We start from the raw sequence: 26,967 nt of genomic DNA, 5'->3' as shown, positions 1-26,967 counted from the left end.
GAAAAATACTTTTTGTTCGGCGGGTGATCACATATTACACAGGTGACCGGCGTGTTTTTAATCTATCTTCATACACTAGATGAACAACTGAATAGCGACGATCAACCTCAAGAATGCCTACTTGGATGTGCCCATTGTGTAGAAGGTTCCTCAGAGTAGCAGCAGGCTGGACCACCACTACTGGGCACATGCAGTTTACATGCCTCCCATTCAGCCCACCTCTTCCCAGGGAGTGTTTTCACCAGGGTCCGCACACTTAGGTGGTATATAACAGAAAATGCATGGCAGAAAGAGACCATAAACTGTCCATCTAGTCCAGGGGTCCCCAACTCCAGTCCTCAGGGCCCACCAACAGGTCATGTTTTCAGGATATCCTATGGTAAGAACACCTGTGGTAATGTCTGAGACACTGACATTAATTACATCACCTGTGCAACACTGAGGAAATCCTGAAAAGATGACCTGTTGGTGGTCCCTGAGGACTGGAGTTGGGGGAACACTGATCTAGTCTGTCCTATCAGTTTCGATGACTTGCTCCCAAAAACTTCATCCCAAGAGGTTCTACTGTGACACAGACTGTACACTCCAAATGCTAAGCAGTTACTGCTTGCCTACAAATGAATAACACTCAATCGGTCACCTACCAGAAAATGCCTCTTTCTGCAGTTTGTGGTAGACTGGTAATATGGCTTCGAACTTGGCATCCCATTGGATATGTCATTTAAATCTCAAACTCCACAAATTGGTTACAAATCACAAGATTCAGATCGGTGTTGAGTACTCAAGTATCCTAATGTCCATACTAGAAGAAGTCCCTTGGGCAAGAGCCCACTCCAGAAACCTGCAGGAAGACCTTCCACCACTGGAACAGACCCCCACAGGGGTTCGAAACCTGGATGAAGATTTTGTCCCAAACCTGGAACTAACCCAGATGGTGGTTAACATCCCTTTCACTTCAGTCAAAGGAGATTCCTCCAACCAGTGTCTGATTCGATGACAGATGCATCCGTTGTGGGCTGGGATAGTCTAGTAGACAGAGTGAATCTACAAGCAGTTCTGAAAAGAAGCCAACAGGTCATGGAATTTGAAGGAGTTGAGGACAATTCACTTAGCCCTGCACCCTTTCGTGGTTCTGGAGGACCAGGCCAGAGTGGCGGTACATTCAGACCATCTTGCCATCTTGTATCACCTGGAGGCACCAGGAGCCGGGCCTTCATGAAAAAGTGCAGAACGCTGATGCGCTGGGCAAAGGACATGGCAAAATTGGTCAACCATCCATATCAAGAGACATTTTAAAAAATATCAAGTAGACCGACTCCTCCAGAACCCAAGGGATTGGAGCCTCAAATGAGCAGTCTTCAGTAAAGTGTCGACTAAACCTATGAGTTGTGACTACCACCACACAGAATGGGCAAGTGAAGAGATTCTGCTCCCTGTCCAGGGAAGGACATCCAGTAACACTACATGGGCTGCTTAGCAGTCCCTGAATGCTGTGTGTTCCCTTCACTCATGCTTATCTTCATGAGGACCTTTGGTATAAGAAGAGCAAGGAACAGCGATAGCAACTATTCTGTTGTGGCCCAACCGGGCCTGCTAGTACTTGAACTCTCACAAGGACCGATTCTAGAAGCTGCCAGGGAATCAAGACCAACTAATCCAGGGAAGACTATGGTTTCCAAACCCTGAAAAGTTGCACCTGAAAGCCTGGATGCTGGCCAGATAATCTTATGCAGCGAAGGACTGGGGGATTGGGTCATCAAAACTTGACTGCGCTCCGGGAGAGCCTCTACCTATAAAGCCTACAACAGGGTCCGGAAGAGATGTGAAGAGTGGTGCCTCCTGCGATGCAGGAAACAAATCCTGGCATGCCCTATCTTTGGGCCTGCCCTTGCAATGCATCCCCCATTGTTTTCAATGGGGCTGGTGGCAGCATCACACCATGTGCTAGTTGCATGCGATGCAATGTCTCCATTGATAACAATGGGAGAAACTCCGCGATCCTCCACGTCAGCCGTGGCGGAGGCTCTTCCAAGGCGATGCAAGGTGGTTTTGGAGAGAAAAACACCTGGCATCTGCAGGGAAAATACATGTTGGTAAGCGCGTCATCGGGTCGGGGATTCATAGTTCGATACTGCGCTCGCCTGTGTGACGTTAGCTTTACATGGGCATCGGATGCAAGCAGGGGTGCATCACGCAGCAGAATTGTAGGTGCAATGTTGGATGCGATTAGATAGTTAAAGAAGTTCCTATCTAATACTGAATCCAGGTGCCCTCCTGAGACCCAAAAAGAGGATTTTTACTTACCGTAAAATCTCTTTCTCGTCTCGTCATTGAGGGAACACAGCAAAGACCGTGGGATATAGCTACTGCCACTAGGAGGCGACACTAAGCACAAAAATAGTTAGCTCCACCCGCTGGCTATATCCCTCCCTGCTGACACCCGGCTAATCAGTTTGTATGCAAGCAGTAGGAGCAGCCATGCAGGAACAGAACAAACAATAGTTAGCATTACACAAAGGTTCTAACTAATGAAAACACAGCACCATGTGCAACTTACAGAATCAGGGTCCTGGCCAGGACAAAACACGGTGTCATATAGACAGGGTGGGTGCTGTGTCCCCCAATGACGAGACAAGAAAGATTTTACGGTGAGTAAAAAAATCCTCTTTTCTCGCTCGTGTCATTGGGGGACACAGCAAAGACCGTGGGACGTTCCAAAGCAGTCCCCGAGGGAGGGAAAAGGAAAATTCCCCACGCACGCGGTCAGTTTACAGCCAATACATACATGCCCATGGCAGCACCAACCAAGCCATGTGACCGCATACAGAACACGCCTGACTACATAGAAACCGCTGCGCAGTGGCTACCCCAACCAGCAGCCGGGCCATACCTTAAAACCGCACGGCAGCTGGTTTATACCTTGGAGCCTTCTATACATCAAAAACCGCACGGCAGCTGGACTATACCACATTAAGCCGCATAGTAAAAACACAACATGCTTTTGAATGGTAGGTGAGCAACAACCCCGGATTGGACATGAACCCACAATCCCTGGCTTAGGATACCAGTGCCTTATCATTAGGCAACTGGGGCTACATGCACTTCCGCTGTCAGGCGGCATGCCTGCGAGTTAATCAGTTCCTCCTGGATACAAAATACACTCAGGAGAATGACACTGTTCCCAGCAGGATCTAGCAGAACAGACATACAGAAGTATGACAGAGTTCACACAGAACAGAAGCTGTGCAGAAATGCAGCAGAATGATACCGCTTATAGCCAGACATAGGAGAACAGACATACAGAAGTATAGCACAGTTCACACAGAACAGAAACTGCGCAGAAATGCAGCAGAATAATACTGCCTATAGCCGGACATAGCAGAACAGACATACAGAAGTATAGCACAGTTCACACAGAGCACAAACTGCGCAGAGACACAGAAGAATGATACTGCTTACAGCAGGACATACCAGACAGTGCACTACTTACACCTGGCCCAGACATGATTGCTCCAGAGAACCAGCAAACACTGACAAGGAGCTCCATTGGCTGACTGATGCCCCAGCACAATCAACCACACCTGGCCAGCACAATCTACCCCACCTGTGAGGCTGAGCCTCTAAGACACAGCAGATCCCATCAGCAAACTCTAATATGGTCCAGTGAAGGCATAACACAACACACTGCATGGCAGTAAATACTCTATGCAACAAATACACAGCCTGTCAACAGCGTGACACAGGAGGGGACCCTGAACAGGGCAGGGCAGCAAGGGAAGATATTTTTCTTATATGCTTTTTTATACTTACCTGTCTTCTCTTAAGACGGCTTCTTAACTCCAGCAGAGCTCAATCCTCACCATTGCCTGCCCTTGCACGGGGAGGGGATGTGGACCGCCCGGCAGAAAGAAACAGGGAGCTCTATGGCTGGCGCGTCCTAGTGCCCTTGGGGTCAGCCAGCAATCACTTCCAGCAGAGCACTCACCCCAAACATCACCTGCCCTGCACAGGGAGGGGATTCTGATCCGGACAAACGGGGGGCTCTCTGGCTGGCGGAACACACGCGGGAGTACCCAGGTGGTCCTCATTCTTCTGAGGACACCAGGCTGACAACAGAAGGATTGCTCAACTTCTGTTCACCTGGACATGCTGGCAGGGAATCAGCTGCCGGACCCACAGCGCCTGTGGTCCACTGTGCCGCTTGCCTGCCGCAGCTCTCCCATACTCGGGGGCTGCTGGTGCAGGCGCCCCTGTAGATACATCTATACTAGGGGATCATGGCAGGAAGTACCTGCATCCTCGGGAGTCCCGGCCAGCAGTCCTTCCACAGACCCAGAGGAGGGATAACAGATGAAAGCCAGAAGAGATGCTCCAGGTGAGGCTTGATCCCTCGTGTCCTCTGACCTCTCCCTCTGGCTGTCTGATCTCCAGCAGTGCTCACCGTCACCAGGAGGGGAGCTACGCCAGGGGGTGGAGGGGGGGAGGGGAGCTACGCCAGGGGGTGGAGGGTGGGGGGGAACCCTATTGCTGGCGGGCAACGATTCCGTGCACAAGGGCAGGATCATGCCACCTTGTCTTCCTTGGATTGGGCGTCATAAGTGTGGCGGAGACACCGCACTCCGTGCCCTCCCCCGGGAGGACAGGAAAGCCAAGGGGAAAAGCCCAAGACGCCCCGTATTCCCGAAACGATGTCCAGACCCTGGACTAAAACATACGGTAGGGTTTCAGTAAAAAAGCTATGCGCTCACGAAGATAGCAAACAAGTAAAGCGGAATGTATACGATATCCGTCCTGTAAGGGACGGAAAAGGAAATAAAATAGAAAGGCACTTACTCGAAAGGAGGGGGGTGTATGAAACAAGAAGCCCCCTCCTCTAAGTGCTGACTCCTCTAGGTCCTCTTAGTTGCCGATGGAATTTGCAGGAAGCAAGTTGATTTGTTCGGTTTTATTTGTCTAAAAACAAATTTACAGGAAGGCAACGCGTTTCGGTGCAGCATGCACCTTTCTCAAGCCTGCCATCAGCTGGATTGCATGGAGCAGTCTCTGCTGGCTGTACGATCGCGGGGACCTCACAGACTGACAGATACACATCGTAGGCGATCGTACAGCCAGCAGAGACTGCTCCATGCAATCCAGCTGATGGCAGGCTTGAGAAAGGTGCATGCTGCACCGAAACGCGTTGCCTTCCTGTAAATTTGTTTTTAGACAAATAAAACCGAACAAATCAACTTGCTTCCTGCAAATTCCATCGGCAACTAAGAGGACCTAGAGGAGTCAGCACTTAGAGGAGGGGGCTTCTTGTTTCATACACCCCCCTCCTTTCGAGTAAGTGCCTTTCTATTTTATTTCCTTTTCCGTCCCTTACAGGACGGATATCGTATACATTCCGCTTTACTTGTTTGCTATCTTCGTGAGCGCATAGCTTTTTTACTGAAACCCTACCGTTTGTTTTTATTGGGGGTTCACTCTCCTGGTGAGAGTTCCCCCTTACTGTCATTGCAGCTCTCCTCTTTTACGGGGGATAGGAGAAAAAGCACATTTGGAGCCTGTTTAATATCCGTTGGCGCTGTCTGAACTATTGTGTATATATACTGGACTAAAACATGTCTGCCTCCTGCAGACACTAAGCTAAAAACTGATTAGCTGGGTGTCGGCAGGAAGGGATATAGCCAGCGGGCGGAGCTAACTTTTTGTGCTTAGTGTCGCCTCCTAGTGGCAGTAGCTATATCCCACGGTCTTTGCCGTGTCCCCCAATGACACGAGCGAGAAAGTCTATACTATGCATAGCTCGCATGCACTCTATACTCTACTAAGCCTCAAACCCCCTAATACCACTAACAAACATAACTACTGCCCCCATAAATCTCCTAACCATCTGCTTACACTTGCTATCTTGCTGCTACTAGCAGCTGGGGATATCTCTCCCAATCCTGGCCCACCCTCCACTGCTCCTAACCATTACTCCCTACCCCTCAAGCCCAACTGCTAGCCCATGCGAACCCTACCCTGACTCCTTTAAATGTGCCCTCTGGAATTGCCAGTCAGCATGTAATAAACTCCCCACCATCCACGACTTTACGGCTAAATCTTAAAATCTGCTCGCTCTCACAGAAACGTGGATACAGCCGTCTGACATGGCCTCCCCTGCTGCACTGTCTTACAATGGCCTGCAGTTCTCCCATACCCCGAGACCAGGTGACAGGCGTGGCAGAGTAGGTGCTCTTCTCTCCCCAAAATGTACCTACCAGGTCATCCCCCCTGTACCCTCACTCACTTTTCCATCATTTGAGGTACATACGCTACGGCTTTTCCGCCCGCTGTCCATGCGAGTAGCAGTTATCTACCGCCCCCCAGGTGCTCCTCGCCTGTTTTTGGACCACTTTGCTGCCTGGCTCCCCCACTTCCTATCCTGCGAAATCCCAACCCTCATCTTAGGTGATTTTAACATCCCCACTAATGACCCCAACTCCCCATCTGCCTCTCCGCTTCTTTCGCTCACCTCCTCCCTCGGTCTTTCTCAACTCACAACCTCTCCCATTCACAGGGATGGCAATACTCTGGATCTGGTCTTCCTCCGGCTCTGCTTCCAACTTCACTAACTCCCCTCTCCCGCTCTTGGATCATAACCTCCTCTCTTTCTCTGTCATGCTCCTTAACATCTCTCCAGACCCACCTACCGTCCGTACCTACAGGAACTTTGAGGCCATTCACACCCCAGACTTTGCCGAGTCCCTACAGTCCTCTCTGTCCCCTATCTCTTTCCTCTCCTGCCCCAACCTGGCTGCCGATCGCTACAACACCGCTCTCAAACATGCCCTGGATGAAGCGGCGCCCCCCAGGATCCAAGCCATCCGATATAGAACGCGGCAACGCTGGCTCACGCCTCAAACGCGCTTCATCCGGCGGTGCTCTAGAAGTGCTGAATGGCTGTGGAGGAAGTCGCAAACATCCGCAGACTTTCTCCACTACAAATTCATGCTCAGGGCCTACAACTCGCCCTCCATGCCAAACAAGTTTATTTCACCTCTCTAGTCTCCTCATTATCCCACAACCCTAAACGGCTCTTTGATACTTTTCACTTCCTTCTCAGCCCTAAACCGCAGCCCCCGGTGACGGATCTCAGTGCTGTTGAGTTGGCTGCCTACTTCAAAAAGAAAATTGATGACATCAGTCAAGAAATAACTTCCCAATCCCAGACTAGCCCTGACTCTAGTCTTGTCAGCACTGTATCCGGCTCCTGCTCACTGTCTGTACTCAGACCAACGACAGAGGAAGAAGTCTCCAAATTGCTCTTCTCTGCTCGCCCCACCACCTGTGCTAGCGACCCTCTCCCCTCACACCTCCTCCGGTCCCTCTCCCCAGTGGTCATCTCCCATCTTTCCCTCTTTCAAACACGCCATCATATCCCCACTGCTAAAGAAGCCGACTCCGGACGCGACTGATGCTGCCAACTACCGACCCATCTCAAACCTCCCCTTCATCTCCAAACTACAAGAACGGCTGGTTTACTCCCGCCTTGTAAGCTATCTATCAGAGAACTCTCTTCTCGACCCCCTACAGTCTGGCTTCCAACCCCAACACTCGACAGAAAATGCCCTTACAAGCGTATCAAACGACCTACTGACAGCCAAATCGAGGGGCGATTACTCCCTCCTGATCCTCCTCGACCTTTTCGCAGCATTTGACACTGTCGACCACAAACTCCTCCTCAGTATGCTTCGCTCCATCGGCCTAAAGGACACTGCTCTCACCTGGTTCTCCTCCTACCTATCTGACTGCTTTCAGAGAGTCTCCTTTGCTGGCTCTACCTCTCCTCTTCCTCTTGCTGTTGGGGTCCCCCCAAGGCTCGGTCCTCGGCCCCCTTCATTTCTCTATCTACACAGCCCCTATTGGACAAACCATCCAGGAGATTTGGCCTCCAATACCACCTCTATGCTGATAACACCCAGCTACACACCTTTTCCCGTGACATCTCTGCACCTTTCCTCCAAAACATCACCAACTGTCTGTCCGCTGTCTCTAACAGCATGTCCTTTCTCTACCTAAAGCTAAACCTGTCTAAAACGGACTTACTGGTGTTTCCTCCTTTCACTAACCGACCTCATCCTGGCATCTCCATCTCAGTGTGTGGCACCACCATAACTCCTAGACAACATGCCCGCTGCCTTGGGGTTATATTCGACTCTGATCTTTCATTTACCCCCTACATCCAATCTCTGGCCCGAACATGTCAGCTGCACCTCAAGAACATCGCAAAAATCCGCTCTTTTCTCACCATAGACACGCTAAAAACGCTTATTGTTGCCCTCATCCACTCCCGGCTCGATTATTGCAACTCGTTGCCGATCGGCCTCCCCTGCACCAGACTCTACCCTCTCCAATCCGTCCTAAATGCGGCAGCCAGGCTCATCTTCCTGTCCAGCCACTACTCGGACGCCTCTGCCCTGTGCCAGTCACTCCACTGGCTGCCCGTTAAATACAGAATTCATTTTAAACTCACTACCCTCATCCACAAAGCCCTCCACAGCGCAGTGCCCCCCTATATCGCCTCCCTCATCTCAATCCATCACCCAGCCCGGGCTCTCCGCTCTAACAAAACTAGACTGCGCACCCCTATAATTCGAACTTCTCACTCCTGCCTCCAAGACTTCTCCAGAGCAGCACCGGTCCTCTGGAACGCACTACCAAGAGGATACCCCGGCAATCCAGGACTCGCAGAACTTCAGGCGTGCTCTAAAAACGCACCTCTTCAGGGAGGCATACCGCATTCCCTAAAAAAACCCCTCTGTACTCCGCCTGATAACATGCTCCCTGACCTACTGACTGCAATCCCTGCTAGCCACCATAAACCGCTCCTGCAGTCGTACCATTTCTGCCGTCACACGGGTAAATGTCTGACCATTATCTATGTGAATAGAATCCCTCACTCTCCACCTCGCCATACAGTGCACATCTCCAGCTCTTTACCTTCTGTATCACCCCACTATTCGTAGTATGTAAGCTCGTTTGAGCAGGACCCCCACCCCTATTGTTTCCATCAATTGATTACTATGTAACCGTGGTTCTGTTATTTTTGTACTTTTGTCTTTCTGTATTCCCCGTCTGTGTAAGCGCTGCGGAATATGTTGGCGCTATACAAATAAAGATTATTGTACTGCCCCCTGGGGACTAGAACACTCAACACCCCTCCTCTTGGAATGGAATCACACAGACACAAGAATTTTGAAAATACTTTTTTTTAATTATCAGCTATAAATTGAAGCAATTATTATGTTCCGTAACATGCTGGTGCCAGAGTTAGTTTAAGGGAGAACGCCCGAGGGCAGCAGTAACGAAACAATGATTACCCCCAGATCTTCCAAGAGTAGACGACACAAACCCCTGGACAGGCACTAAGGACATAGGTTACCCTTGGGTGTTAAGGGCTGAAGGGGAAGGCAAGCTTATTCTCTCTTTATACAACAGTTGGTAGAATCTGAAGCCCTAAAGGTGCAGTCTCTCTGGCAGGAAAAAACGGGTCTTAAGACTTTAAGGAAGTTGAAACCAAGGTAGGAGGGTCAATTGCAACCTGGTAAGGGCAGCGAGGGGAATTGTACCAGCCACAAAAAAGGTATCTATCCCAGACTACAGTTGGAACAGAAATATCTGCAGATCTAGAGCACCACCTTCTGGCCAAGATAGTTAATTGTATGACTGGATTCTGGTTCCTTTTTTGCAGGAAACCACAAATTCTCCCTGCAGACAACGTAATCAAATGACATGATTTGATCCTGCAGAAAACGTTGCAGCCCCCCAGTTCTTGTAAAAAAAAAAAAAAAAAGTTTCAATATGCTGAGTCTTGTAGTTCCACAACAGGCACAGGACCAGAGCTTGCAGCAGGTCACTACCCAGTAACCAACCATTTCCATAAATCACAATGTGATCCCATGCAGATCAAGTTCAGCGCACACAAGTCATGGCTGAGATAAGATGAGTGAGTTTTTTTAGAAATAAAAATGCAGCTGCCCCTCTAAGTACTGCAACATAGCGGATTGTGCGTGGAGACCCTGCTCTCCCTAGTGGCCATAAGTGGTAAGTGCAGTCTCATTTTATTAGCACTTAGGGGTAACTACACAAGTGATGTGATGACGGTCAGCCCTTACCATAACAGACAAAAATACGAGCACCTGGAAGATGGTTGGAGCAAAAACGGGAAGACGGGAGAGGCTCATGTCAGGGTAAATGGGGTCAGCTTAATTGCCAATTGCTCTACTCTGCTGAGATCATTCACCTCAAGGGTTTCTTACGGTCCCCCTGGATCTTTAAGCTGGTTCAGATCCTACACGAAGCAGCCGGAGTGTGCCTATCCTAGTCAGACTTTGCTGAGGCTCACCTTTTCCTGCCTCAGGACAACAGTCTCTGCTTAATGGTCCACTTACTCTCCCTTGTGAGACCTAGGTCCCTAGAAAATGGCTGAAACGCCTTAAAACGAAGGCCGCAGCAGCTACAGATAGGCAAAGAATTTTCACAGAAAATCCCTTTTTTTCTTCTTTATTCTATTTACAAATGAAGACGGAGCGAAGACAGAGCAGAGGTAGGAGACGACGGAGTAAAACAGGAAGACGTGGGCCAGGGGGGGGTTAATGTGTTAATGCTGCAATTTGATATAATGGCAGAATATTAAAAACGAGGCGGTAGCTTCTATCATGGTGCCAGGGGCAGAGAAAACAAAAAACAGTGGTTTGACATCAGGTTTGCATTAAAAAAACGTCTGTTCTGATAACACGACAGGATGTAGTGATACAATGTTTCCGTAAACTCAACAAGAGCGGCGACTGAGGCCATTCTGTCTGCGCCCACGTCCTACTGATGCGTGGAGAGGCTGCATTCTAAGACACTCCTCGCCGCGGCATGAGGAACCGATAGACTAGCTTTAACCCCTACGACGTCCGCCGCTACAGCTTCATACGAGGACGACGGTCCCATTAAGGGATGAAGACACAAAAACCTTCGCAATACGAAAAATGCAGAGACAACCAGAACATAAAATGGCGGGTATTAAATTAATAAAATAAGTGGCGTAGTAGAGGCAGGATACGGCAGCTGCAGCGCTAAATATGAGCTTCATATATGAAATCCACTCCAGGTATTGGTGGGGGGAGGGAGGGACCCACGCAAAATGTAGAAAATGGCCACCGCGCCACTTTCCGGTAAAAGACCTTTTGGTCGTCGTTCCCCTCACGCCACCCATGGTTGAATCTTTGCTTCTCACTTTGAGATCCGGGAAGAGGGAATGTAATTGTTAACCCTTTTTTGTATAAAAATAACAGTAGTCTTTATATATCGCAGGACGCTTTCACGGTAAGGTCGGCGGTCCGTACAATGTTCAAGATACTTGGTTTTTGTTTTTTTTTCTTCTTTAAATAGCAGCTAAGTCGCGAGCGCAGTACGACTTTTTCGTAATGGAAAAAAATATATATTTATATATAATATTTATAGAATCCCAAAGTGTCCGCTTTCCTCCTCGTGCGCAGCGCCAGGGGAGGGATCCAAGTGATTGATCACAACTGTCCCGGCTTAGCACCTCATTCCACCGCAAAGCCGCAGGTCTCCTCAATGGCTGTCAAGAGCTTCTCGTAGAGTTTCTCGTAAGTCTCGTAGGGCGGGATGTCGATGCGGTTGAAGCTGAGGACAAAAGTGAACAAGAGATGATAAATCTACATCAACTATGCTGAGGATTGCACTGCGTGTGGAGGCGGTGGGGCTGCCCCATTGGCAGATATCAGGACGCATTGAACACAAGTACGAACTTTGCTGGGTTCTCACTGGCTTTTTATTCAGCGCTTCACCTTCTATGTAAAGTCTGCCTGTCTAAATGTCTGCACGAGTGCCAACGACCTTAGGTGCGACGTCAGCGCTCGTGCAGTCCTTTAGCCGACTGTTGTCCCGTGTAAGAGGCCATTAGTCATTGCTGTAGATACAATTCATCATTTACACACTATTTTTAATCCAATGGCCCTTTTACACGGGACGATAGTCTTTCAAACAACTGCATGAGCACTGACGTCACCACTAAGGTCGTCGGCGCTCGTGCAGAGCGTTTACACACAAAGACTAACAGCCGGCTCCTAGCTCAGCGCTTTAGCTGTTGAGGGAAGCGCTGAGCAGGGAGCATTTACACGCAGCGAGAAGCCTGCGAGCCAACAAGGTTTTTTTAAGCTGACTGAAAAGTCAGCTGAAACTGCGAATGACAAGCGAGTGATTTTTGTGCCTTAACCCTTTCCAATCCACTGTCTGACGCCTGAAGACATTCTGATTGAAGGCTGTACAGCTCCGATGTTGGAAGACGTCCGGCAGGGTATTCTTACTGTATATTACTGGCTGCTCTGTTGTCGGGGGCCTATCCAACATGTCACATACTGCAGTACTGGCTCTAGCCAGCAGATGGTGCCATTGTATAGTGGCAGAAAGAGAAAGCCCCCTAGGAAACCCTGAATGCAAAATTGGATTGCAAATGGTTATGGGTGTGAGGAATAATGCAATTCATGACTGCACCTTCATTGCTTCTGCTCTAACTAAGGATCACCGACTCATCCTACTTTACTCGAATTAGCATGAGGCAGGGCAGTGAAACCCTAGGATTGGTGGAAGGATGTCGCACAGATTTTCAGAACTCACCAGGTATGTGCCTTGGGCAGGTTATTGGTGTTGGCATCGATCTGATGGATGGTGAAGAGCCGCGGACCAGCTGCACCTGGAAAAAAAAGCATCAAGAGTTACATGGTGGCCACAGCTTAACTGTCACGGCTACAAAGGCACCACTGGGGGACATAGCAGCAATAGAGGGACATATCCCATGTCCCCATGCACACTATTCAGTGCACTGCAAAAGCTGCAAAAGGCTGCTATACTGTCCATCCCTCAGGTTTCCTAAAATCCTGACTGGCATATTTGACTAGCAAAGTGATATATCCCATGATGTGCCGATTGTCTCACAGCTTTCCAGTGCACTGAACGGTGTCTACCTGGTGGGAACTGGGAAGGGCTTCAATGGTGGTCGTCAATGAACTTTCCAATGAACATCCACAAATCCTGTTCTGACCTCACCCTGTGAAAGACCAGAGTCTGTCTTGTAAAGCACCTGCCCCCCCACCTTTGTGACAGCACTGGTGCACCCCTGATGGAGAGGTTGGGTACTGCAGCTCATTACCTTGCAGTGCTTTGAAGCCTTGCAGAGGGACTCTTGATGATCCTGTGACAAATTGTAGCAATCTCGCTCTCCGCTCCTCATCAAACGACTCCACCGCCTTCCAGAACCACTTAACGATGTTGCTGTCCGGGGTGCAATGTTTTAATCGGGTGTTGGACTTCCAGTCAGACACGTCAATCTTACCGAGTCCACAGACTATCAGCTGGAAAAACAGGACATGAATGATCAATCTCTTGTAGAACTACAGGTACCAGGATAGTCTGCAAGAACATGTAGGAGTAGTCACTCCTCAAGACAGCAGCTGTGTGTTGTTCCATAATTATCTGAACTTTGGCCTCAACCTCCTCTTACACTTCACTACCTGTATGACAGTCTTCACTGCAGTTTCGTATTCCATTCAGATTCAAGACTTTGCGTCTGATATTTAGTAGTCCGTGACCTGCTATGGAAGGGGTTGACAACCAGTAATGGCTGCCATCGATAGGTTAATCACTGAAAGTGTCCAAGACAGAGGCTTTGTTCTAACAAAATTCAATGACAGCCCCGCACCCTCCCGCTTCCATCTCTCCCCCTGGAGTTCTGGCTCAGAATCCGAGCTGTAGGTCTCTTTCTCATCGGGAAGAGCTGCAGGTCAGGGAATTGTTGCAGCACGCTGCATATATATATAATCTGTGCAGTTATAAACCCTGATACAGAACAGAAGCCCATCTGCCAGCATCAGGTCATCTCACTCACCTCCAGCTCCTTCTCATCAAATGTCTTGAGCAGATGCTGTGGGATGACCTCATTAAACCCCTTCTGCAGGGCCAGGAACTGTGCCTCGATGCCACGCAGGAACCTCCAGTTCACATAGAGCCTAGAACGAAGAAGGACAATGGGTCTAGCTGCAGCCTCAGAAATGGGGAAGGGGAACCTCAGCGGGCAGGTAGAAACCAGTGCAAACCTCTCTCCTGCCCCGATGGCCACTTACAATGTATCATTCTGTAGTCCAGATGGCAATGCCTGGAAATAATGTAGTCAATTCCAAAACCAATATATTTGCCAAAAACAACAAGTGAGTGGATTCCCTTAACCCTTTCCCATCCACTGTCTGACCTCTGAAGACATTATGATTTTAGGCCATACAGCTCCGATGTTGGAAGACGTCCGTCGGGGTTCTTTTACTGTATATTGCCAGCCTCTTTAATGTCGGAGCCTATCCAATGTGTCACCTCATGCAGTACTGGCTTTAGCCAGCAGATAGCGCCGTTGTATAACAGCAGAAAAAGAGTAAGCCCCTCCCCTAGGAAAACCAGGATACAAATTGGATTGGAAAGGGTTAAAAGTAAACTTATTAAATCACATCTAAAATTTCACCTAAACAAATATAAAAACCAGATCTGCTGTAGCAGAAGGAAATGAGGATCCAGACTCTGAACCTATAACCTACCTGCCTCACTAAATACATTAGTCATATACATACTCTAGCACACGTAAGCTAGTAATCACTGATTCCAGGACAATGGCTCATGCACACTGAGCCACACAACCAATATGACCGGGTTTTTCGAGCGCCACAGTTCAGCCAATCAACAGCCATAGTGTTGAGCAGGCGGGATTTATGAAGTGTCGAGAACCAACGCTTCTTGGAGGCGGGATTTATGAATCCTGTCACCAGGAAGTAATGCTGTACGAGTGGCTAGGGCTGCAGGAACAGAGCGGACCTCCGGAGAGCAGTATGAGGGACCCGGACCAAGCCTGCTAGGTAAGTAAAAGACATTCCCAAAAATAAGAACCTGTGCCTCTCTTGGGGCAAAAAATAATATAAGACAGGGTCTTATTTTGGGGGAAACCCTGTAGTACCACTGATTCCAGTCAGGGACTAGTCATATATGAACTGGTTCTCATGGTTATATTGGTTTGTAGGGCTTAGTGTGCATGAGCCATTGTGCTGGAGTCTGCAAAGTGAGCGCAGCTCCACCGTTCCCAAGTACAGTAACATCTCTACTAGTATTGACCTCTACTAAGGCTGATTTCAAGTAAGGCTGTTTTTTTAGCCAAAATTTTGTCTGTAGTAACATTGGTTACCTCCAAGAACACCGGCGTATGCTGGTCCACGTGACCTTGCTGCTGATCATCTGCTCAGTGTCGTCTCCTCTTCCTGCTGCTAATGCAACCCACTCTGCCCCGTCATTGGTGACGGTTAATACACTAGTACAGTACTGTACAATTGCACTCCAATGTAACAGCATAGAGAACACAGTGATAACGGTGACAGATGATGTACTGTGGTACAGCAGATATCACCCGCAGTCCTATGTAACACCACAGAGAACACAGTGATAACGCTGACAGGCGATGTACTGTGGTACAGCAGATGTCACCTGCAGTCCTATGTAACACCACAGAGAACACAGTGATAACGCGGAGGACAGACGATGTACTGTGGTACAGCAGATGTCACCTGCAGTCCTATGTAACAACAGAACACACAGTGATAACGCTGACAGGCGATGTATTGTGGTACAGCAGATGTCACATCACAGAGAACAGTGATAATGCTGACAGGCGATGTATTGTGGTACAGATGTCACCTGCAGTCCTATGTAACACCACAGAGAATACAGTGATAATGCTGACAGATGATGTACTGTGGTACAGCAGATGTCTCCTGCAGTCCTATGTAACACCACAGAGAACACAGTGATAATGCTGAGGACAGACGATGTACTGTGGTACAGCAGATGTCACCTGCAGTCCTATGTAAGAACACAGTGATAACGCTGAGGACAGACGATGTACTGTGGTACAGCAGATGACACCTGCAGTCCTATGTAACACCACAGAGAACATGCAGTAACATGTTCAATAACACGTTAAATGTTCATTTATTCTTTACTGCAGTCTTTTATATCCATTTATTATTGTTTAGAGTATTAAAGACCACATTTATTCTCCATTATTTGTGGTTTTTTGCAATGTCTAGAACGAATTAATTGGATTTACATTGAGTCCTATGGAAATCATTACCTTGAGTAGCGACGGTTTCAGGTAAAGCCGATTGCTTTCGGACGAATTACCAACGTTAGCAGCGGTTTTACTGTATGTATACACCTCATGTATTTAGTGAGGCAGGCAGTGTACATGTTCAGACTGTCTGTATTTTTTGTGCTGTTACAGCAGGTGTTTGTTTGAGGTGACATTTTACACGTGATGAATACAAGTTTGCCTTTAAGGGGATGCACTCCGGGGTGTCGCTCTTGGCCAATATATTGCTTTTGGTATTGATTACAGTGGGACCCTGCTGGACCCTGAGCCTTTTCTCTTTCCATGAAAATAATGTAAAGCCGTCATCTGTAGGCATGATCTTGTACAAATCATGAAACTATTTACAGAAGACTGAAATGGTCCCTGTGGGGGTCCGGCTCAGCCCAACCAGTGACACGTTATGACCCGACATGGCAACGTTGTACTGCACCATCTGATCACCCACAGTCAGGTTAAGCTCTGTCACGGCCACACAGAGCAGCGCCCTCACCTGACATATTCCTTTTTGGTTTCTTCCGTGACTGCGATGCTTTTGCCATTGGGCTTCAGTTCATGCTGGATGAGCTCGCCAAAAGCACTATGCTCCACGCAGAAAGTGTGATCCAGCACAGCTGTTATGTCGTTCTCTCTGGAAACGAGGGGGAAGGGAACAGCGTTACTATAAAGGAGTCACAACAAGGGGTAGGTGCAAGTAGTCCCTCCTCGGTGTCTTACAGTATCCAGACGAGGCTGTTATGGAGGTCGGGGTCTACAGACTCCATGTCGTCCAGCGTGATGGGCTTTCCGAGCAGCTGCTTATAGAAGGGGAGTGTGAAGCCTCCGTCTATGTAGTGACCGTGAAACACCGCCATGCCCATGATCCGCCCAACGAAGTGGAAGTACGAGAGATGTTCCTACAGACGGAAAGAACCAGCGTATGAGGCCAAAAAACTGCACCATATGGACAGCGCCAACCGCTATTATACTGATGGCGCCACTTACCGGGTTGACAGCAGAGTCTGGGTTGATCTGTAGTGTATAGATGTCATCCCGGGAATACTGGAAGAGGCCGTAATAAGGATTTAACATTTCGTGAGACAGCAGGTAAAGCCACTCCCTGGAGGAGAAGAATCATCAATGAGAGGGAGATTAGCACAGCCCTGCGGAATGGGCTTGGTTCAGCTCATAGTACATGAGCAGATGGAGTAAAAGTCTGCTACTATGAAAAACAGTTATTCAGCATAGGCCAAAAATAGTCCACCCAAGATGATCCAGGACCTGCCAGCATGGCACCATCTGCGACCCATGCCAAATTATCAGCTTTTCAAAGCCAGATGAATTTTACTGCATAGTCACATAACAGCTGGCACGAAGGACCTCGATCATGGAGACCTCCAGTAGATGGTGGCAGCCCATGTAAATCTCAAGGCCTTGTGACATAAGTTGTTACCTGGCGACCCCACCGTAGTCTAAACCTTCCTCTCCGCGGAATTTGATCATCAGTCTCTTCCATAGATCCTTCGGCCTCATTTTCATGACCTGCCGGTAGGATTCCTGCAGGATGTAACACAGACGGCTGGTCAGAGATGCAAGAGTGGGAAAAGAGTGGGATGGGGGTGACTGCGCAGCGGTGGTACCTCGAAGATCTCCTCTCGGGACACCTCAATGCGGCAATGCCCGGCCTGTGGCTGTTGCTGGGAGAGCTCCTGCCTCAGGATCTTCAGCTTCTGCACCAGATCTCTCTTGTAGCGAGGGACGGTCAGACAGTCGACGTCATCGGGGAGCTGGCATAGAGACACCACCTGCTGCTGCTGTTGCTGTTGTTGCTGCTGGTGGTCTTTGAGCTGGTTTTGGCGGCTGCACAAAAAGAAGAGATGCACAATAGTCAGAATATTAAAGGCCCGTCTCATGTAAGAGGCCCAATCATCAATAAAACTTCGGCAACTTGCAGACCTGGCATTTCAATTAATCAACATTTTCAAGATCCTTGCTTGCTCTTGGTGAATGGGAACCTTCGTTGTATACATTAAATAGCTACATGCAGACAAGAGTAACAAGCGCCATTTTGCCCCCGTACCATCGATGAATGTTCTGGCCCGACTACGAGTCTACCGATACAGATTCAGACCCCTATGAGGTTCTGAGTTTTGGAAAGTAGACCCTCGGTCAAGCCGGGACCCGCGCCTGTAATACAGACGCAAAAACAAAATTATACATTTGTGTAAAGGCCCATTTACACACGATTTTCGCTCAAAAAACGATGACATATGAGCGATATTCGTTGCGTGTAAACGCTGCCATTGTTTACTCTTCGGTTGAACGATGATTTTAAGGTGAGCTTAAAATTCATCGTTCAGCCAGAGAGAAGATAACAGGGATCGCACGCCGTGTTCTGCACGGGAGTCGGAGATTACATTGCATTCAGCTGAGAGCCTGTGCGAGAACAATGGAGCTGTGTGCAGAGCTGAGACCACATGTTGCCTTCTGCAAACAGCTCCCGGAGGCTCTTTTACACACAAATGAAGCTGATAAAGTGTTAATGGACATTAGTGTCCATTAACCCTTTATGCAAAACGATCGCTAAAACTGTCAATCTTTCAACAGTTTGAAAGATAGTCTGTGTGTGTAAATGGGCCTTTAAACTGTGCAAGTGGCCACAGGATGCAACCTAGTCCTGATTACACATCTCAGGGCTTGTTACAGTGTATCAATAGAAGAAATCCTCTGTGAATTTAACAGCCTAGACTCCCAACTGCTACATGTAATGATACACAGTAACGAGCCCTCAAGGCAAGATTGACACTTGTGCTACTGCCGTTTTGCTTATAGAGAATAGTCTGATACTTCATAACAAATCTTCAGCTGTGACAGTAGAACCGCTTCAGGTCTTTCAGCCTCAGTAAGGTTTCTATTCAGTGACAGCAAACGGATAATCAGAAAGTTGTAGAATGTTTCTTCATACAATGACAGTTCATAACAGAAGACTGGACACCGGCCCTTTTTAATAAGTAGTACTTGGATAGAAAATAATGCAATGCACCTCAAATTTATCAATGGGGGGGATTAATGCTTGCAGGTGTCCCCCAAAATCACTAAGAGCTCAGAAGTGACTGGAGAGAACACATCAGTCAAGGGAAGGGGAGACCAGTCCACACAGCAAACTGGAAACCCCTTCAGATGCTCATGGGGGTCCGCAGGTTTCCATCCAGACGAGTGCATGTGGCCAGAACATAACAGATTAAGCAGCAGTGCCCGGGGATCCACAGTTAATGTAATTTGGTGTGTCTGACACACATGACCCTTCCCCTTCAGTCTGCGGCCCAGATCAGCAAGTTTCTCCACAACTTCTATGGTGTTCCCCATGATTTGCCGACACAGCTGATCATTATTGTAAAAGTTTTAACCCTTTCTCAGTGCAGCCAGTTTTGGCCTTCCCGACAGCCCCATTTTTTCAACTCTGACTTGTGTCACTACTTTATACAACGACTGAGATGTATTTAAGTAATCCTGAGCTCATTTTTGTGACACACTTAGCGACTTTTGTACGCCACAATACTGGCGTACAGTTGTTGGTTAATTTCTGTGCAGGCACCTCTTGCACAAAAGTTTTGCAAAACTGATGTATGGCAGCCCCTCACTTCTTTAAAAGATGCGTGCCGCTTGTCAGGACAGGGTGCGACCGCCCAGGACCGACAGATTTAGATATAAGTTACTCCAGAAACGATGAAATTATGCCAGAAGCGTACGCCTGGATGGGACTGTGTGGATTTCTGTGAATACGCACGGAGCTGCTGGGATGCGCCAAATATGTGTAGGGGCGTGCTTTATATAGCGCTCATCTGCCATGCTCCTGCTCCTCTGTAGTGGGGTCTGATAAGCCACTTTGGTTTAATATTAACCATTTAACCTCCAGGTGGTTCAATATTAACCATTTAACCTCCAGGTGGAGGAGTTGAACTTCAGGGTGGCAGACTGGACTTTGTTTGCAAGGGAGGATGAAATCGCTTCATGCAGAGAGACTGGGAAGTGCGAAACACTTCTTCATGGGTCAGTGTGGAGCAATAAAAAAACATCTAAAAAAACTTTGTTGTCCATCGAGTCCTGGGGATTAGAGAGAAAGAAGGAAATGCCTACCGAAGACTTTTTGGCCAAGGCTGGGATAGAGCAGCCAGTTTACAGAGATAAAACAAATACTTGCATCTACTCGGATTGCAGAATTTCCCATTTTCTGTCAGTCCATCTCCATTCTCCTTCTCAAACTTTGCTTGCTGAGATAATCTGCCAAGGCATTTTCTGTGGACCGCAGACAAGGATGCTAGGCTCTTCTGCGTAAAGAAATATCTGAACTGACACTTCTGGTGGCCATGCTTCTTTGGGGAAGCCACTGGTCACACTGCCTGGCAGGACTTTCACATTTCCTGATTTTTAAAAGGAGCTATCCAGGCAGGGCAGTCTTGTCAGTGCCGGGATTCACTGGGGTCCGAGCAAAAGGCCGCTCCGACCCCTGTGTAGCATCCGGTGCTCATAATTGCAGGTGCAGTTCTCATTGACATCAATGGGGCCCCAGCCTGCAATTACAAGCACTGGATGCTACACAGGGATCGGAGCAGCGCTTCTGCCTCGACCCTGGTGTATTTCGGCAGCCGCTGCCTGGATAACCCCTTTAAAAGGTGCTAGTGCTTTTAGGTTGGAAGCTTTCAGGCTTCTTCAAGAATCCCAAGTGCCCTGAACCACGGTGTGATAAGTGTGGGCTCCGAAGTCCCAACTACTGCCATTTGTCCCAAGTCTGCAGAAGACCTTACTTTCTTGTCCAATGAGGATGGTTCTTTGCTCCAGCATTACAGTAGGAATGCCTTTACAAGTATTCTGTGTGTTTGGGCCCAAAGGACGACGGAATTGTGGAAGTCATCCCATAGTGGTCAGGATCTCTCTGAAGCAAAACACATTACCTTGATGAGGGATTCCTGCTGGTCTGACAGAAAGGAAGGTTATCTGAAGGTGGGAATCCAGCAGAACCCCCAGGAACACAATCTGCTGACTGGATACAAGATTTGATAGGTTTTGACGGATTCCAGCCCACAGGAAAAAAAAAGGAAGACGATGCAGCAGGGGGTCTGCCGATACCCAACATGCACAACTTTCTTGTATTTTTAGCATCTTCTGGAGATGAACTTCTGCCATTACTTCTGGGAACATTCATGCTGCCGAGGCGCCAAAAAGGAAGAGCCTTGAATTGAAAATGGCAGAGCTCATGCTTGAGGTATACAGCAATCCTTAGACATTGGAGTAAATCGTGGGCAAATGCGGTAACATGCATCAGATAAACCACATTGTCATGTAGCAGTCTTGTTTTATGGCGTGTTCACGTGTCTGACACTCTCGATGCAGATCTGCAGCAGATTTCACCCCTGCAATTTGAATTTAATCGAAAAGGTGAAATCAGCTGCAGATCTGCACCAAAACAGCGACATCTGAACACAACCTTAGGAGCCTCTGAGAGTCTGTTCGCCATTTGAATTTGTCCCCATTTTAGGAAGCAGTTCCTCTTGCCAAGAGGTTGGGCCAGGGACCTGGACCTGTTTCTGGGGTAAAATGGAAATCTGATTTGGGGGGATTGAGACAAATTCTAGCTTGTCAACTAGAGATGTCTGTGACCCATAAAGAAAGGGAGATCTCTAGCCAGGCTTGATAAAAGAATTGGAGTCTGCCTCATACTTAAAGGAGATGTCCCGCGCCGAAACGGGTTTTTTTTTTTTTCAACCCCCCCCCCCCGTTCGGCGCGAGACAACCCCGATGCAGGGGTTAAAAAAACCACCCGCACAGCGCTTACCTGAATCCCGGCGGTCCGGCGTCTTCATACTCACCTGCTGAAGATGGCCGCCGGGATCCTCTGTCTTCGTGGACCGCAGCTCTTCTGTGCGGTCCACTGCCGATTCCAGCCTCCTGATTGGCTGGAATCGGCACGTGACGGGGCGGAGCTACACGGAGCCGCTCTCTGGCACGAGCGGCTCCATAGAAGACTGCTGAAGACCCGGACTGCGCAAGCGCGGCTAATTTGGCCATCGGAGGCCAAAAATTAGTCGGCACCATGGAGACGAGGACGCTAGCAACGGAGCAGGTAAGTAAAAAACTTTTTATAACTTCTGTATGGCTCATAATTAATGCACAATGTATATTACAAAGTGCATTATTATGGCCATACAGAAGTGTATAGACCCACTTGCTGCCTCGGGACATCTCCTTTAAGTATCATCATCATTAGGATCGTTTGATAGAATTGTCAGAATTAAAGTTTTCCATCATCGAGGGTTCTAAAAAAAAAAAAACAAACACAAAGCCTTCCTTTGTTGGTAAAAACGGGTTTCAGATGCAAAGCCTTTCTTGTTGAAAACTTTTTCTAATATGTTGTTGAGTCCAAAACCAAAGTCTATCCTCTGGAGTTTAACCAGGTCCGCGGAGGCCTCTACAACAAGCATCCCCAGACCATTCACATGTGGGGTCCCTTTTCATCCGAGCGAGTGGGCGCACTCAGAAAAAACTGCCATAAATAAAGAATGGTATCTAAATATCCTTCATGAGCAACTTCTCCCAGCCATCCAGCAGGAGGATTTTGGTGATCGTTGGGCGCCGCATGCAGTCAGAGGGTTTAGAGCATATTTTTGTGCTTCATGGTCGTTTTCTGGTCTTTATGACTTTTTTTTTTTTAGAAGCACGTTAAAATAAAGTTTGTTTTTAAATAGTTTTCCCACTGGATGGGCAGGACTTCTTTTGGTGAGCTGATGTTCACAGACATTGTGATAAATTTCAAGCACTGATGGGTTGCCATCAGTCAGGCTTTGGCCCAGAAGTAGTTATCTAGTATGCCAGGGCCAATCGTAGAAAGTCTTAAAATAAAAGGGTAAACACTGTAAATACTGAGCCTTCGCCTAAACTTGATGTATTCGTCAATTAAAAGTTTAAAAACTTCTAAAATGCTTATAATTGTACTTCAGTATATTATAGGAATATCTGACTAAAAGATCTAAAAGCAGCAGCGAAATCCAAACTTTGTGTCTCAAAACTTTTGGCCGCGACTAATAGAAAGCTCTCACATCTTACAAAAAAAAAGAAAAACTGCACCCCTCAAGTGTTCAAAACAGCATGTAAAAAGTTTGCAATCCCTCCAGGTGTTTCATGGAATTTAAAACAAAGTTGGAGGTGATGGTTTTTTTTTCTAAATACAGATTTTCAATTGTAGAAACAATTTTTTTCCTGTACCTCAGCAGTAGTTAAAGGCTTTTTCCAGAAGAATACTAATCGATGACCTATCCTTATGGGAGCCAATGCCTGCAGTTACAAGTGCCAGTCACTTCACAGAGGTTGCAGCAGAGACATCTGCTGCTTCCACTCCAACCTCTGTGTATTTGCAGCGCTGTCAATGGGCGCACAATCAGCTGATCGGTCGGGGTCCTGAGCGACAGACCCTGGCCGATCAACTATTGATGACCTATCCTAGGGATAGGTCATCCAAAGAATTCTCCCTGGAAAACCCTTTAAAAGACAAAACTCAACATCAACCCAATTCTGCAGTATTTAGAAGCATCCCACGGGTGGGTCTAGTTTTCGACATGACTCAAAACACAGGCCTCAGAAATTAAGATGCTTGTAGATTCTGGAGCCTTCGCTTTAGAGGAACTTTTTTCCAGGCACCTTTTCAGGTTTGCAGAAGCCGTGGGGCATAAGAATTCCCCCACAAAGACCCATTTTGGAAACTACATCCAACAAGGTATTAAGCTAGGGGTGTAGTTAGTATTTTTACCCTACAGGTGTTTTTGCGGAAAAGGCTCAAAATGAAAACTGCAATTTTTCGACCAATATACAACTTCAGTGGCCATTATAGAGTGTCCAATTTCTGCCAACAAAGACACCCATAACCCCTTAGTGACAACCCTATAGTGTTTTTACATCTTGCCGTTGCTGGACGTGTACGGAGGGAGAACGCACGGCAATCTCTCTCCATACACCGTGGGTATCGCCTGTTTATTACAGCTGACACCCACGGGTAACCGCCCCTTGAAATTCCATTGTCAATTCTGACAACGGTATTTAAATCCCCCAACCGATGTTCGGGGGTCCCGCACAGCTCCCTGCAATGAGATCGCAGGGAGTCGTGTGGGCGTCAATGCAGCCAGGGGCCTTCTGAAAGGTCCCAGGGCATTCATGGCAGTATGCCTATCAAGCCATCCCTGTGGGGTGGCTTGATAAACTGCCTGTCAGATCGCAGTATGATGTAATGCTGTGGCATTACATCAATCTGCAGGCGCGATCAAAGCATGGCATGTTTTAGTCCACTGTGGAGACTAAAAAAAAGTAATGTAAAAATAAGATCAATAAAGTTTTATAAAAAAAGGTAATAAGGTAAAAAATACAAGTAGTACAGCAAAAAAACCAAAAAACTCTAAGTTTGGAATCGTAGTAATCGTACTGACCCATAGAATAAAGTTATGTCATTTTTGTTGCAGTTTGCGCGCTTTAGAAACAAGACGCACCAAAAGAACGAGAATTGAGTCATTGTTGTACAGATTTCACTCTAAAGTGTAAATTGACACATTAATCTTGTGTAGGTCAGTCTGATTACGACCATACCCAATTTACATAGTCAAATATAAATTAAAAAGCAAAAATCAAAAAACTACAGCTACATATTTTGTCGCCATATTCAAAAAGAGAACTTTAACTCTTCTTTGAAGGGTGAGTCTTATTTAAACTTTCCTCTTCAGCCACTACAGGGTACTTGAACTTGTGATCACTTGTACAATATACTTCAATACCTCTATTGCTGTGTATTAGACATTTCAAACGTTAGTCTAAACTGCAATACGTGGCAGCCCTGGAAGCCTTCACTAGTCTCTGGGCTGCCATGTAAACCCCTCATCATCAAGTGAGAGGGAGGCGGGGGCCAGAGTGTCAGCCGTTTCAAACCACTGGTGCCTTCCGTGTGCAGAACAGGCTCTACTCCCAAGCCCGCTCCATACACCACTCGTCGTACATTTACAGTGGGCGATTAGCAAGTTAAAGTCTTATGTGATCCTGCCAAGGAATACGGCGATATATGACCTCCAACATACAAGTTCCTTAAATCTGAGCAGGTTGGCTGCACTTACTTAAGTACAAGGTGGAGGTTGGCGGACAGCCGGGGGTCGGTGAACTGTGTGGTCCGGTTATTATGATCCACAAAGTAGACTCTCCCTGTTGCGGTATTACGGATCTCCCAGCCTGGAGGAAGTGGCCCCAGCTCCTCACAGTTGATGTTACTAAGATCCCTGGGAAGATGAACAGGAGGCAAGAAATAAAAGTGCTGCAAAAATGCACAGCAGCAGCACGGAAAAGAAAAGACAAAAAGCGAACAGTGAGGAGCGCGTTTACAGTTCCTGCCAATACTGAGAATGCTCTACCCAAGACTCGTTCTGGTTCAGACTAAGACTTGCTCATTGAGAAAGAAACCTCCGGTTTAATGTTTGGTATGTACTAACATTAACAGTTATCCCTATGCCAGAATAGATCTACACATGTATGAATAAGTACTGATTAACCCCAAGTCACTTTGGGTGCTGTGGATTCCTTGGCTACACAGTCTATTATACTCCAGAGCTGCATTCATAGTTCAGAGCTGAAGTCTTCCAGTCTTCCCTGATCATTCAGAATCTGCAAACAGCTTGTTCTGGTGATCTGAACTGCACGACCATCTGATGAAGGGGGCATACTTTTTTCCTACATGATAGGAGCTCAGCTGAGCTTCTTACCTGGGCACCCGGGGGTCATGCCACGTGCTGACGCCAGTCTGTGTATGTAGGAAATATACCTGCCCTTGCTGCGTGGTTCTCTGCTCTGTGGGGAGAAGAAAATAAATCTGAGACACTTTTGCCATTTGATAGGCTGTACCATGTACCCACATTATAATCGTCCCACTATTCTAAAAACGCTTAAAATATCCACCCACTACTGAAGACCCAACCTTGAAATCCCCCATCCCACCTCCAAGTTATTGATAGCACTCACCATATCCCTCCGGTAGGTCAGGCGGGGTGTGCAAATGTGTTCTGCTCATGTAATTCCTGTGTCGTTGTGACCGGACTCTCCTTTCTGCAAGTCGGGGGTCTGCGCTCTGCCCGCTGCTTGCGCCATTAGTACCCGTGATGGGCGTGTTCTCGTCCACGAAGCAGCTCAGAGGCCTCCCAGGACTGGAGTACTCAGATGCTGGTCTGAGGTGAGAAGAGAGTGGGAGGTGGGTGATAGGGGCCATCAGTCTCAAAGCAATGACATGGGACTATGAACTTTCTAGAACATTCCAAACAAAGCCTCTGTAGTACGGACAGCTGTACAGATATGACGAATTATCTGATAATAGACTGAATTGAATCAGCTTGATGGTCACTGTGGTTAAAATCGGGGTGAAAAGCATCGTGACCTAGCCTTTTCACATACCATGTTTCCCCCAAAATAAGACACTGTCTTATAGTATTATTTGCCCCAAAAGAGGCACAGTGTCTTATAATACTCACCTAGTAGCCACTGTTTGGGTCCCTTGCGCTGGTCTCAGTCGCTGCTACAGGCTTCCATATTCTCCTGAACGCCGAGAGAGCATTTATCCCTGGTAGCGGGATTTGAATACTCCGCCTCCAGCAAGTGATTGCTCCGATCGATTCATCGAGCGCCATCTCAGCCAATAAGAGCCGGCACTCGATTAACCAATCACAGCTATTCATTGAATGACATAATTGAATGGCTGTGAT

At 47.7% G+C, this 26,967-nt stretch overlaps 1 protein-coding gene across 4 annotated transcripts in view; it reads right to left on the bottom strand.

Moving 5' to 3' along the window:
- Window positions 1-9,220: 9,220 nt before the first annotated feature.
- Window positions 9,221-26,967, bottom strand: part of SMURF2 (SMAD specific E3 ubiquitin protein ligase 2) — a 47,455-nt gene continuing 29,708 nt past the window's right edge. For all 4 annotated transcript variants that reach the window (XM_066586847.1, XM_066586848.1, XM_066586849.1 and 1 more), the window contains exons 8-19: window positions 26,234-26,436; window positions 25,978-26,062; window positions 25,339-25,497; window positions 17,833-18,052; window positions 17,646-17,749; window positions 17,198-17,312; window positions 16,931-17,109; window positions 16,707-16,844; window positions 13,925-14,045; window positions 13,190-13,391; window positions 12,658-12,733; window positions 9,221-11,664 (exon numbers count right to left, since the gene is read on the bottom strand). In XM_066586847.1, coding sequence (XP_066442944.1) covers window positions 11,565-11,664; window positions 12,658-12,733; window positions 13,190-13,391; window positions 13,925-14,045; window positions 16,707-16,844; window positions 16,931-17,109; window positions 17,198-17,312; window positions 17,646-17,749; window positions 17,833-18,052; window positions 25,339-25,497; window positions 25,978-26,062; window positions 26,234-26,436 — 1,702 coding nt within the window. In that variant the 3' untranslated portion in view covers window positions 9,221-11,564. The remainder of the gene's footprint in view (window positions 11,665-12,657; window positions 12,734-13,189; window positions 13,392-13,924; window positions 14,046-16,706; window positions 16,845-16,930; window positions 17,110-17,197; window positions 17,313-17,645; window positions 17,750-17,832; window positions 18,053-25,338; window positions 25,498-25,977; window positions 26,063-26,233; window positions 26,437-26,967) is intronic.

The sequence above is a fragment of the Eleutherodactylus coqui genome, chromosome 13 (assembly GCF_035609145.1).
Source record: "Eleutherodactylus coqui strain aEleCoq1 chromosome 13, aEleCoq1.hap1, whole genome shotgun sequence".
NCBI classification, from domain to species: Eukaryota; Metazoa; Chordata; class Amphibia; order Anura; family Eleutherodactylidae; genus Eleutherodactylus; species Eleutherodactylus coqui.
The sequence above is the reverse complement of the archived record's forward strand: the minus strand, read 5'-3'. Positions and strand labels throughout refer to the sequence as shown.